We start from the raw sequence: 13,545 nt of genomic DNA, 5'->3' as shown, positions 1-13,545 counted from the left end.
CCAGGGGAGCCCCTGCCCCGCTGCGGGCCTGGCGTCACCCTCCTCCTGTTCTGCTGTGCTCTAGGGACACTCAGAGTCTCATCTGCCAGCCTCTCTCCCTGCCCTGAGCTGGCAGGCACCAGCTGGAGCCCCCTCTTCCTCCCCAGGCTTTCCCACATCCTGCTGAGCCAGCAGCCAGGCAGCCAGAGCAAGCTACCTGGAGCCAGAGAGGACCAGCCCAGACCGGGGAGCTTCCAGCAAAGTCTGGGGGAAAGAAGTGAGGCTCCAGAACCCCCACACACCGTTTGTTAGGTCTGGGAGAAGAGTGACTGAAAGAGCCCCCTCCTCAGAATTCTTTATTCCAGAACAAGGGGAGGAAGACTGGTGGGGGAGGGGGGATGTAACGCCGCTTGAATGAAGGCCTTGACCCCAGGGGCTCCATGTCAGGTAAGGAAAGAGCGGCAGGGTAGTCCTGGGGCCGAGGATCCCAGGCTGGAGTCCAAGCACTCCTGGAACTGCTTGTAGATTCTTCCCTACACGAGTATGTGTTTTCCTGGGAGGAAGGTTCATAACCTCCGACATCCTTTCAAAGGGCTTCATGACCCCAAAATGTTAACTGTTGCCCTGAAAGCAGAGTGAAGCCTGCAGGTACATTCCCCCCTGGAGGAAGGTTTTGCCTCTGGAGCCTGATCGATGGGCTGTGTTCCCTTAGGCCAGTCACTTGCTGTCTCTGGTGCACCAGGCAGGTGCAGAGAAGCGGGATCCCCACACAGGACCTGTCCCTGCTGCCCCTGAAGAGTGGAGCTTGGCGTCCAGGCAGCTGGGACCAGCTCTTCTCTGGCTGTGACTCCCAGCAGGTTCAGGGAGGTTTTCCACTAGGGCACAGAACTTCCTCCAATTCCAGGCTCCTTCGGTCCCTCTGCTGTCACCTCCCGAGGTAGGTCTTCTTAGGGGATGTGTCCTTGTGCCGGGCCGCAGGCCCAGAGTCCCATCCTAGTCTCTCTGCCAGGTGTGCCTTGCACATGGCCCAGAGGTCCTGCCCACTCCACATCTGTTCACAGAGACAAAGAGACCAGGGTCAGGTCTAGGGCGGGACATGGCCCAGCCCAGCCACCCCTGGGGGGCTAGGAGGGAGTAGTCACAGGCCACCCTGCACCTGCCCAGGGCATTGAGTTCCCTTAGTCCCTACCAAGCACTCAAGGACTACTAATCCCATTTACCAATGAGACAACGTGGGTTCAGGGCACTTGGTGACTGGTTCCAGATGTCCCGCATCCCAATTTAATCTTTTTTTTTTGTCTTTTTTAGGAAGTTCCCAGGTAGGTGGCAAATTGGAGCTGCAGCTGCTGGCTTATGCCACAGCCACAGCAACTCAGTGTGACCAAGCCACATCTGTGACCTATGCTGCAGCAATACTAGAGCCTTAACCCACTGAGTGGGGCCCAGGAATCCAACATGAGTCCTCATGGATACAAGTCAGGTTCTTAACCTGCTGAGCCACAGTGGGAACTCCCCCATTTAATCTCTTAATTTCCACCACTAAGTACTAGTCCACATTGCAACAGCCACCTCAGCGTGGCAGGCAGAGGACAACTGATCCCCAAGAGACCATGTGGCTCTAGGCAGGGGCAGAGGGCAGGGATGGGTCTCTCACGCTGAGCACAGCACTGGGTGTAGAGCAAGGGATCTGTGAGAGCAGGTCCTCTGCAAGCCCCCAACTGCCTTCCTCCTCACCCACAACACGTCCCCTTCAGACGGTCACAACCTCCAGTGACCCCCCCTCCCCAGGCTCCTTCTACAAGGTCCCTGGTCATATGCCCTCATCCTGGAAACTCCATTTTCCCACAGTAAGAGCCTCTCTTGAAGGAAGTAGGGTGGAGACGAAGGGTCTTGGGTTCAGAACCCAAAAGGAGGCCCAGGGTTGTATCACTGCACCAAAGTCCTAAGCGTGATTTAGGGGCAGCTTGGGTGAGCCTCAGTGTCCTCACCTCCCAAATGGCTGAGAAGCCCGTGCCTCCAGACATCAGCTTGGAGTCTGAGGCCTGGGGGTAGGTCTTGGCTCTCCCCGTTCTCGCTGCATGACTTTGGTCAAACCTCTTGGGAGAGGGAGCTTACTTTCTCTTGCCCAGATGAGCCCAGGACCCTGGAGATTCCTGCCCGTCCCACTTCCGTGGCTCCTCACCCTGCTTCCTGTGGTCTCCGAGCGGCACTTGAGATCACTGGGCTCTTCACATTAAACTTCTCAGCAACCCCTCTCCCAACACAAGTCCTCTGTAGAGTAAATGTGAGCCTCCACGGCCAGACCCCTGCCTCAGAAACCTTCCACGCCCTTGCTCTTCCTATCGTCCCCAGGACCCAGTTCAAAGCATCAAACTCCCAATCTCCCAGGGTACGTTGTAGTCTGTCCCCTATGATAGCCAGTGTTGCCCTGTATCAGCACTCCAGGAGACAGGAGGCCCTGTGTCTGTGCTCCTCCCAAGAGCTCCGCCAGGCACGCTGCCTGGCACACAGGGACGTTTAGTAAATGACATCACCCTCTCACCTGCTAAGAGCAATTACAATCCTCACTATCCAGGGAGGAGGATGCCCTCATCTTTAGCCCCAACTTACAGATAAGCAAACTGAGTCATGAAGTGACAGGACTTCTCGAGGATACCAGGAGAAGTAAGTGCTGGTGCCGGGAGACCCTGGGGCCTGAGTGGGGGGGGAGGCTGGAGAATTGTGGAGTGTACCCTCTCCAGGTCTCTTTCAACACTGACATTCTGGGAATGAAGATCTAGTAAGAAGCTAATCATACTGCTGAGCCCAGGATGCCCCACCTCCCTCACCTGTCCCCACCCAATAGCAAGAATCAACGCCCCCCCCCCCCAATCAAGCCTGAGAGGCCCTATGGCCAGCCAAAGGTCTCACCTGCTCTAAGCCGGGTGGGCCTGCGGAGGAAAATCAACGCAGGGGTCCAAAGCAGCTGTGGGCAGCCAGCCAGAGGGTCCTGGGCCAGGAGCAGAAAAAGGTGGCCCAAGGAGGGTGGTGGCCCACTCCTTCCAGACCCAAAGCCAGCCCTCCCTGTCTCCCGGGATCCCATCCAGAGAGGTGGCTGCAGCCCAGCGCCTTCTCCAGGGGTCACGGACGCAGGACTGGGGTGGGAAACAGCCGGCGGCCAGCCCGCTGCTCATCAGAGCACGCGGCCTAAATGGGCCGCCGGGCTCTCGGGCCCGTGGCCGTGGCTGCGCTGGTGGGTCTTGAGCGAGCCCTCGCGGGCAAAGCTCTTGCCGCAGCGGGCGCAGAAGTAGGGCCTCCGCTCCCCGAAGACTCCGGGGCGGCGCGGGTGCGGTGCGGGCATGCGCGCGTGGGTGCGCTGGTGGTTGAGCAGGAAGCGTGGCTCGCGGAAGCAGCGGCCGCACTGCGAGCACTGGTGCGGCTTCTCGCCGCTGTGGATGCGCTGGTGTGTGAGCAGGTTCTGCTTGAGGCTGAAGCAGCGCCCGCACTCGGGGCAGGGGAAGGGCCGCTCGCCCGTGTGGGTGCGCTGGTGCACCTCGAGGTTGTGCTTGACGCTGAAAGCCTTGCCGCACTCGGGACACACGAAGGCAGCCGCGCGGCCCGTTCCAGCGTGCGCCTTCTGGTGCCGCACCAGACTGGGCTGCTGCGAGAAGGTCTGGCCGCACAGCGGGCAGCGGTATGGCTGTTCCTCCGCGGGGTGGTGGATGACCAGGCCGCGATCGTCCCCCAGACCCTCCTCCCCGTCCCCCGCAGGGGACCCGCCCCCGGAGGACGCCAGCTCGGTCATGGGCACTTCCGGCTGCAATCACTGGCCCCTGGGGAGGCAGAAGCACAGAGAGGAGTCAGGGGGCCTCCAAAGAGCAGCCAGCCCCTGGCCTCAGGCAGGACCCTGCAGTGGCCTCCCACAGCTTCCAGCATCCGCCACTCTGCAGCCGTGTTCAAGCCAGCAGGGTCCCCCTGCTGCAATGCCCTTCTTTCTCTTCCACCCCTTAATCACATCCTACCTGGCCCTCAGACCTTTCTCAAGTGACACCTCCTCCTAGAAGCCTTCCCTGACCCCTCCAGCCCCTCCTGAACCAAAGTGGCTGGACCCTGTGACCCTCATCATACAGCATGCTGGTCACTCCTGCCACCTCGATCTCCCTGCCCTTTAAGCCCCGTAAGGACAGAGCTGCCTCCTTTAATGCCCCACATCAAACACTGTGCCTGCCACACAAGGGGTTGAATAAATGCCAAAGGGTAATATTCAGGCGCTCATAGTATTCTGAGTTATCCTGAACCTGGACATGTCCTCTCTCCAGCCAGATTCTCCATGCATCCCCCATCTGGAGGGAAAGGTGGGGTCAACAGTGGCCTGAAGATATTTTTGCAAAGCTTAAAAGAAGAAAGAGAACAAAAGCCCTTTAAACTTGAAAGTAACCTCAGTTAAACATTAAAGGCAGCAGCTCTTTGTTTATCAACATAAGCCAAGCCTGTAAAGTGTTCTCAAGTCACTGAACCAGAGGGTGAGCTCCCAGGGGGCGGGTCTCAGCTTGATTCCTCTTGGCATCCCCACAGCAAAGCCTGGCCCAAGGCTGAGGAACACTCAAAGTTCAACAAACACCCCCAAGTTCAGTTCCATGCTGGTTCTCCTGAGAGAATCCCCGGGGGCACTTCGTTCCTCCACAATTGTTTCCCACAGTCCTCACAACCTCCCTGAGGAAGGAGCAGACTTATTGAACCCCATTTTATAGATGGGGACACTGAGGCTCAGTGAGGTTGACTTAATTTGCCCAAGGTCACACAGCAAGGTGAATGAGGACTAGGCCCTAAGCTTCCTGACTCACTGTCAAAAGCTTTTCTCAATGTACTAGCTGCTGACCAACTAAGCTCCCCTCAAAACAGGCTTGCACGTGCACACACGTGACCACCTCCACTGTCCTGGCCATCACCGCAGAGCCATCAATACCCAAAGGGCTACTGGTCCTGCAAGGCACTGTCTGCCGCACCACCCTCATGTCTCCAACACCTCCTCCACCACCATTCCTGCTCTTGCAGAGCTGTGAGGCCTGCTAGGAGGGGGTGAGCTGGTAACTCCTCTGCATCCCCCCACCCCCATCAGGGAAGTTTGCCGGCCCTTCCCCTGGACTTCCGTGCAGGCCTCCTCCACACTTCCCTATCTCACTGCTTACCACAACCTCAGTGGACCTATCTGCAGAGTGGGAGCCTAGAGACACCCCCTCTGCATCCCCCTACCCTCATGCCGGGGTGGGACACCACTCACCCTGGGGAAGGGGACAAGTACTATTTGCAACCACCCACAGGTCTTTCCCCAGCAGCTGCATGGACATTTGCAAAGACAGGCCATCACCTTCCCCTTGGCCAGTCCCGGCCTGGTCTCCCAATCTCCCAGCTCTACCCCTGACCAAGGCCCCGCCCGCCAGGAGGGTCCAAGGCTATGGCCTCCCTTTCTCCCCCAAGTTCCTCCATCCCATCCCACACTCACAGCCCAAGCTGCACCCCAGTTCCTCTGGCCTCCAGCAGTGGCTCTTTCCTCGAGTCTGAGCTGCCCAACGCAAATACGGTAACTCTCCGCAGCGCCTCCCGCGCCCCTTCTCTCTCACCCCCATAAAGGCGGCCAGCCTCCCGCACCGCTGTTCTTATCTAATAGCGGCCTTGATCAAAAGAGCTGACCCCACCCACCCGATCCCCAGCGCACAACCTTGCCAACTCCTGGGGCCAGAGCGACCCTGGAGAAATATGGTAAACTCTGCGTCGGAACCCCGCCCCCACGAAAATATGTAGGCCTCCCACTCCGCTGCAGCAACCCACCCCATTCCGCCGCAAGCCCCGGTTTCCTGAGGGAATTCATGCAACCCACCCCCGGCTTCCACAGCGCCCGCGGGGAGCCACGCAACCCTGGATAAATACGTAAATAAGTCGCGGCGCTCGCCACTCCCGGAAAGGGTCTGCGCAGCTCCCGGCAAATACGGTAGCGCGCCCGCAGTGACCCGCCCCCCAGGGTCCGGCACTGGCCTCGATAAATACGGTAATCTCCCGCTGCGGCCCCAGCCCAGCCCGGCCCAGGACTCACGTGGCGCCGCCTCCCCAGCCCGCCGCCTCCTCCGCAGCGCCGCAGTCACCAACGTCGCCGCAGCCGCACAGCAGCCCCGTGAGGCTGGGAGGTCTAACGCGCCACAACCCCGCTGGGGGAACTAGGAGGACGGCGAACGCTGCGCCTGCCGGAGCAAGGGAGGGAACCAGGCGGGGGCCGGTCCGAGGACAGAACGCCCCTCTGGGCAGGTCGCCCCAACTCCCCCACCCCACCCCCGGGGCCCCTGTCCCAGCCATTCCCGGTTCAGGAGGCCCCAGTTCAGCAGTTAGAGCCTCAACCTCACTTCCCCCATCCCCGAGCCCGACTGCCCCCCAGCGCCCAGCAACCAGGGTCTGTGGACGCTGGAGGTCCAAAGTCTTTCCTCGCAAGAGAAGGAAGGGGGAGACTGCAGGAACGCCCCCCGCCCCCGGCGGAGTCTTTCTGAGCAGGGGTTTTTGGCAGGAGACAGAGCACACCCTACGATAGGGCCCGGGTTATTAGGATAACTGGGGGATATGAGACAATTATAAGCCCTACTGTCCTGTCCTCAGAAGTGAGCCCATTACAGTCAAGCCAAGGAGATCCCATGAAAGAGCCACTTATAACACTCAGGGGAAGCAGCTGGTGTGGACAGGGCTGGGCTGAACTCCAGTTTCGAAATGTCACTTAATATTACCCCTTACCTATACTTCTCCTATTACGAAGCCCAATCCTATATATTATGTCATGGGAGACTTCCAGTAACCGGGTGGCATCTAGGTTATACAGTTGTCATTATCCCACTTTCTAGGTGGGAAAGTACAATAAAATGGAAACACAGAGCAGCTTGCCTCTGAGACCCGAGGCTCCAAGTGGCAGAGCCCAGGTCCAGGACTCAGCTCACTCTCCCTGGCACCACTCTGCTGCCTCGACCGGAAACCGGAAACTGTGCCCGCCGGGATCAGAAGAAATCATCTCATCCAGAGTGAGAAAATATCTGCAAAGTTGGTTTTTTTCTTTTCTTTTCTTTTCTTTTTTTTTTTTTTTTTTTTTTTTTTTTTTTACAGTTTATAAAGAAATTGAGCCTGGAGAGGTAAAATGATTTTTTGAAATTAAAAGTGCTAGAGGAACAGGAGTTCCCACTGAGGCTCAGCAGGTTAAGAACCTGACTAGTATCCATGAGGATGTAAGTTAGATCCCTGGCCTCACTCAGTGGCTTAAGGATCCTGTATTGCCATGAGCTGCAGTGTAGGTCACAGACGCGCTCGAATCCCTCATTGCTGTGGCTGTGGTATAGGTCACAGCTCCAGCTCCAATTTACCCCTAGCCTGGGAACTTGTGTGTGCTGCAGGTGTGGCCCTAAAAAGAAAAGAAAAAAAGAAAAAAGTGCTAGAGGAGCATCAGCCAGCCTTTTCCTCCAGGGCCCCTGTGTAGCTGCCAGGTGGATGAAGCAGGTGGGATGCTGGAATAAGTCCCGGCAGTGTTCCTCACAGCAGGTGGTGGCACTATTCTTGATGAAGGGCTCCAGGAGACACAGGCCTCTCCGCCTCATGAGGTCCCTCCTGCAACTCTGCAGGTACCCAGTGTGCCTTTTAGAGTCTGGGAAGTGAAGAATTCCAGGTGGGGCCCACTGGGGATTAAAATCAATCCCTTACTGAAAGTCAGGCCTGGCAGCTTTCACCGCTTGCCAAGTGGATCAGTCTATTCCAACAGGGTCCCTCTCAGCTTCTTAAGGACCCCCACCCCACCCCTACCCCCATCTGTGCTGCTCCCATAGCACCTCATCCAGGTACGTGGAGCTTTGTGAGTGAGACATCCCAAGCAGACTGGTATTTCAAATAGAGGGGGGCATTCTGGGAAGCCCAAAGAAATGAATCCACGTGGACAGATGTTTACCCCAAGGGCCGAGTGTAGAGCTCCTGTGGCTTTGACAGACCACACCCACACTCCACCCAGGCCCCTGGAGATCTGTTCATGGAGCAGCCACACCTCTTAGCTCTCCAGCTTCTGTTGCCAAAATTCTCCCCTGCCAGAGCCACCAGCTTTCATCTCTCCTGCAGGCCACACAGGAGAAATGGGGACACTTAATTAATGAGCAAATTTTTCAAAAGGGAAATCAACATCATACCTGAGGATGTCACCCATATTTTTAGCAGCATTTTCCAGGTAAGCTGTGCCAAGGCAGAAAGGAGAGGAACACAGCTGGAAGTGGGGCGGGGGGGGAGGCAGACAGCACCCACTACCTAGTGGGAATGCCAAGGGCTCTGGGAGGCCTCCCTCCTCTGTTCTGCCTCTGTGTGTGATTTCTGCTGAGTCACTTGTTTCTCTGGTTTCATAAGCATCCCCCCCATCTCCCCCTGCCGTTTTCACGTGCTTTGGTAAGCACAACAGAATGGCAGTGGGGAAATATTCTGCAAGCGCAGCTGTGCTTCTTCCTACAGGCAGGGCCAGAGGCTGGCATGGCATCCCCAGCACTCTGCAAGGCTCATGTGACAGCCCGACTCTGGACCCTGCTCACAGCCAAGACTCCCAGAGAACAGCTGGCCTGTGGCTTCCCTCTGGGTAGAGGCTGGTCTGGCTCAGCCAGAGTCCTGCTCAGAGCCCCGGGATTCTTCCCATCGTGGGCGCACTAGCTGGACAAACATCTCCATGCACTCCCCTGGACCCAGGTGCTCCTTCACGGGGACCAGCCTGTCATCCTCCAGCTCCTCCTGTCTCCCCAGATTGGATGGTGGTCTTAACATCCCTCCCCAAAGCACCTGTGCTGCCTTCAAACCAGGATTTACTTACCCTTTGTTTTCCCACCAGCTTGTGAGTTTCAAAGTGTTTTCAGCATCTCTGTATCCATAGGGCCCAGCCTAGGGTGTCAGTCAACACCCGCTGGGTGAATGAATATGCATCTGTATATTACACCTGAGAGTGGTGGATGGAAAAGGTGGCCCCACGGCCAGCCTGTTATGTAAGGGACCAGGGGCTGCGGGCAAGTTAGAGTCCCAACCCCAGCTTAGGGCTGGGAGGCACTGCAGAGACCCGGATGGAGATGAGTTCTCATTGGCTCCAAAGTTCTTTCTCCTTGAATTTAAAACCCAGCAGGTGACCCAGGACATCCATTCAGCTCCTAAACTTGCAGCATGCCTGACACCAGTTAATTTCTTTTTTTTTTTTGTCTTTTGTTGTTGTTGTTGTTGTTATTGTTGTTGTTGTTTTGTTGCTATTTCTTGGGCGGCTCCCGCGGCATATGGAGGTTCCCAGGCTAGGGGTCGAATCGGAGCTGTAGCCACCAGCCTACGCCAGAGCCACAGCAACGCGGGATCTGAGCCGCATCTGCAACCTACACCACAGCTCACGGCAACGCCAGATCGTTAACCCACTGAGCAAGGCCAGGGACCAAACCCGCAAACTCATGGTTCCTAGTCGGATTTGTTAACCACTGCGCCACGACGGGAACTCCCTACCAGTTAACTTCTTACGGTGATTGAGCTCTGGGGAAAACCCTTTCCTTCTCTTTCCATAGTACAGCTATTCCTTTTTTTTTTTTTTTTTTTTTTTGCCATTTCTAGGGCTGCTCCTGTGGCATATGGAGGTTCCCAGGCTAGGGGTCCAATCAGAACTGTAGCCACTAGCCTACGCCAGAGCCACAGCAACGCGGGATCCCAGCCTCATCTGCAACCTACACCACAGCTCACGGCAATGCCAGATCCTTAACCCACTGAGCAAGGCCAGGGACCAAACCCGCAACCTCATGGTTCCTAGTCCGATTTGTTAACCACTGCGCCACAACGGAAACTCCCAGTACAGCTATTTCTATAAATGGCATGCAAGTAGCCACGCATGGGGTTTATTACAATAACGACCATAACTATCATTTATTAAGTGCTTGCTGTTTGCCAGGGACTATACTACATGCTTTACACAGGTTACTTGCCCGGGGTCCCACAGCTTACATGGCAAAGCCAGAGTCGAGCCATAGAGCTGGCTCTGTCCATTAATTCCCAACAACAACAACAACAACAAAAGCTCTTTCTAGCTTGGGGTGATGGGCAGGGGTGAGAGATAACTTTTCTGCTTCTTCTCAATAGGGGCCTTATCCATAGGGCTATGCTGTCCAATAGCCACATTTGGCTCTTTACATCTAATGAATTAAAATCAAACACCATTTAAAATTCAGGTCCTCAGCCTTACAAGCCACAGTCAAGTGCTCCATAGCCACACATGGCTGGTGGCCATGGTATTGAACAGCATAGATGTAGAACATCTCATCATCACAAAAAAGTTCTCCCGACACTGCTGGTCTAGGGCACCTCCCTCTCTTGATCTGAGTAACCTGGGAGACATGGAGCTCTTTTTATCCCGAAGAACAATCTCCAGGGTACCATTTATTTCTGTCTCTGCTGGGATCCAGGAAGACCAGTGATATGTAAGAACATACTATTTTCAGCCCCAACACTCCTCTTGCCAAAGGTTGAGGATACCTCTTTACCAAACCCAAATTTCTTTAACAAGGAAAAGAAAATGAAAAGCCTCAGCTGCAGCCCCCACCCCCACCAGGCACTCTCCCTGCTGCTCAGGGCATCGTTCCCTGGGGCTGGGTGGTGGGGAACCACATACTCCCAAGAAGGCTGCCATTGCGCCAACTCATGTTGCTTGCCAAAGGATGCGCACTTTCCTAGTACCTAAGTCATTTGTCTTAGCTCCCGGGCTGCAGCTAACAAAGGACACAAGAATGATGCAGGCAGTTCCAGGACCTGCAGCTCTGCCAAGGTCATCTGGCCTCCAGGACCTGCAACTCCACCAAGCTCATCTGGCCTGGGGGCAGCTTGGCCCTGCATCCCTACTGCAGACCTGCACTTACCTGGCTGTGGACAGGATATAAATGAAGTCTTTTAAGACCCTGATTTATTTATTCATAGTTGTTTTCTGTTCCCCTGTGCAACCCTTTAATCTCAGCACACTCCAGAACATTTTGAACTGTAAACCACCAGGAGAAGTCTGACCTCCTCGTCTTTGATTTCATGACGTGCCTCTTCCTAAATTTTCTCTGGCCTAGTTTTATTATTTTTAAATGAAAGGGAATTAACATTGAAGTTGACAATGCCGGGCCTCGCACAGAAGCCTATAATTGTGATGGCGGAAGAGGTTTAGGCTAACAGGAGCCCTGGGACCTGCTCTCCACTTGCAACATGACCTGGCATGGACTAGTGCCACCGTCCCCATCCCCTTCTCCTAGATCACTGCCCTGCCCAGATCACCCACTCGTGGCAATGAAATGAGATGGCAAATAAGAAAGCCTTGCTGGGAACAATCTGTTGAAGAGTTGACCTGACCGTACAAATTGTTCCAGGCTGTGAATCAAGATGAGTCTCCGTAAAGGACTGCAAGCTCCTCAAGGGAAGGGTCTGTGATCGCTGCAGACGGAGCCGTGAAGCCCTGCCCCCAGTGTGATGGTATCTGGTGATAGAGCCTCTGGGGAGCAATTAGAAATTAGGTTTGGATGAAGTTGGAAGAGTGAAGTCCTGAGGAGTTCCCATTGTGGCTCAGTGGTAACAAACCCAACTAGGATCCTTGAGGATATGGGTTTGATACCTGGCCTCACTCATTGGGTTAAGGACCTGACGTTGCCGTGAGCTGTGGTGTAGGTCACAGACATGGCTCGGACCTGGCACTGCTGTGGCTGTGGCGTAGGCAAGCAGCTACAGCTCCGATTCGACCCCTAGCCTGGGAACTTCCATATGCCACAGGTGCAGCTCTAAGAAGAGAATTTAAAAAAAAAAAAAAAAAAAAAAAAGAGTGAGGTCCTGATGAGATTGGTGTTTTTCTAAGAAACAGACCAGGTTTTCTCTCCCCCCCTCCCCCTTTCTCCACCCCCCACTCCCCATATCTCCCCTGTGAGGATATGGAGGTGCTCATCTGCAAGCCAGGAAGCTGGCTCTCATCAGGAAAAGAATCTGCCAGCACCCTGATCTTGGACTTGCCAGCCTTTGGACTGTGGTCTAAGCGCCCAGCCTGTGGTGGTGTTGCCAGCCTCTGGACTGTGGTCTAAGCGCCCAGCCTGCGGTGGTGTGATGTCAGCCCGAGCCCACTGAGACAGTGGCTTACTCAGCCCTGAGGTCTGACACAGTGCCTGGCACATAGCACGCTTGTTTAGTCCATCAGTGCTGAGCCATCCCCTGACCTGGTCAAAGGGGCGTACACCTCAGTAATTCTTCACCCTGATGGACTTGGCCCTGATCCCCTTGTGACCCAGAGCACCCATTTGTGAGAGGGTCTGTTGCCCGGGGTCAGTGAACAGGCTTTTTATGACTTGGGGGGATGTCCTACCAACACAGCTGTTTGATTGATCTGATCCTTAAACAGGCCATTTGTGAACAATAGCACATTCTAGTGGACAGAAACTCCCGCCAGCTCATCTCTTCAGCATCGGCCCACACTGCCCTCAGGAACCTGATTGGACAGGGCTCTCTGTGCAGGCATGGTACCTCTGGGATGCTTCCCAGAGGAAGAGGGCTTGCTCAGGGTTTGAGGAAGCAAATAACCCTTGAGCCTCCCCCATCATTAAAGTTTTTTTTTATAAGACCCAAGACACCTGGCTTCCCAGAGTGTACCCTGAAGGGCACAGCTCACCCACTTGGGAGGTTTCACACAGCATGGTTGGTGATCAAAGGCCTGGACCTCAAGTCAGCAGCCCTGGCTGAACATTAACCATTACCAGCACTTGACACCCAAGTTAGCTGGATCGCCGCCATGTTATTTTACTTATTTATTTTTGTGATGCTACAATGAAAACTCCTGCCAGATGAAAGGGATTAAACAAAACATGAAAAGCGGGGTCACCAGAAGCCAGGGTGACTGCACAGCTCCTCTGAGTTCAAGGGAAAACTCTGCAGGCCTCTGGGAGGCAGGCAGGCATGGTTCCTCCTCCTACAGAGTCACCCTAGCTTCCCCCCTTCCCCCCTTTCCCTCCCACCTCCTCAGCTATCCAACCTTGGTACCCCAACACCCCCCCCACCCCCCCATAACCCCCTCCCCTCCTGTGGGAAGACACCATCCAAGGCTCCAGCCAGGCTGGAGCTCTGGGTCCTTCTGTCAGCACAGGGCCCCAGCTTTCCAAAGAGCATGAGGGCTGACCTCTGAGGGGGGCTAGAGGTCAAGAGGGGTATGTGGGAAGTGACAAAGCTGTCTTGGAGAGGGAAAAGGGGAGAGGAGACCGCCTTCCACCACCAGCAAGAACTGGCCATGGGGAGTGGCTATGCTCATGGCCAAAGCTCCCTGCCCTGGTCCTGGGGCAAATGGATCCCTCTGCACACACACGCACCTGGGATTCAGGAAAGGTGGCTTAGAAAGGACAGCAAGGGAGTTGCCGCTGTGGTCCAGCAGGTTAAGAATCTGACTAGTATCCATGAGGATGCAGGTTCCATCCTTAGCCTCGCTCAGTGTGTTAAGGACCCGGCAGTGCCATGAGCTGTGGTGTAGGTCACAGACGCAGCTCAGATCTGGCATTGCTGTGGCTGTGGTGCAGG

The 13,545-nt window shown here is 55.4% G+C and overlaps 1 protein-coding gene across 4 annotated transcripts; it reads right to left on the bottom strand.

Annotated features, from left to right (window-relative positions):
- Positions 1 to 278: 278 nt before the first annotated feature.
- LOC125117650 (zinc finger and SCAN domain-containing protein 2) lies at positions 279 to 6,229 on the bottom strand. Of its 4 annotated transcripts, none has more exons than XM_047763672.1 (3): positions 6,050 to 6,229; positions 2,890 to 3,791; positions 279 to 1,030 (listed from the first exon to the last, which is right to left on the bottom strand). In XM_047763672.1, the coding sequence occupies exon 2, from the start codon at positions 3,761 to 3,763 to the stop codon at positions 3,152 to 3,154; it is 612 nt and encodes a 203-aa protein (XP_047619628.1). In that variant the 5' UTR covers positions 3,764 to 3,791; positions 6,050 to 6,229; the 3' UTR covers positions 279 to 1,030; positions 2,890 to 3,151. The 4 variants fall into 4 exon arrangements, with proteins under 4 accessions (XP_047619628.1, XP_047619626.1, XP_047619627.1 ...); XM_047763670.1 differs by lacking the exon at positions 6,050 to 6,229 and adding an exon at positions 5,837 to 6,019; XM_047763671.1 differs by lacking the exon at positions 6,050 to 6,229 and adding an exon at positions 5,788 to 5,849.
- Between the last annotated feature and the right edge of the window lie 7,316 nt (positions 6,230 to 13,545).

The sequence above is a fragment of the Phacochoerus africanus genome, chromosome 16 (assembly GCF_016906955.1).
Source record: "Phacochoerus africanus isolate WHEZ1 chromosome 16, ROS_Pafr_v1, whole genome shotgun sequence".
Lineage (NCBI taxonomy): Eukaryota > Metazoa > Chordata > Mammalia > Artiodactyla > Suidae > Phacochoerus > Phacochoerus africanus.
This window is presented reverse-complemented; position numbering and strand designations above follow the sequence as displayed.

Excerpts from the sequence above, each read along its gene's own strand:
- LOC125117650 (XM_047763672.1), bottom strand. The coding sequence starts at position 3,763 with ATGACCGAGCTGGCGTCCTCCGGGGGCGGGTCCCCTGCGGGGGACGGG.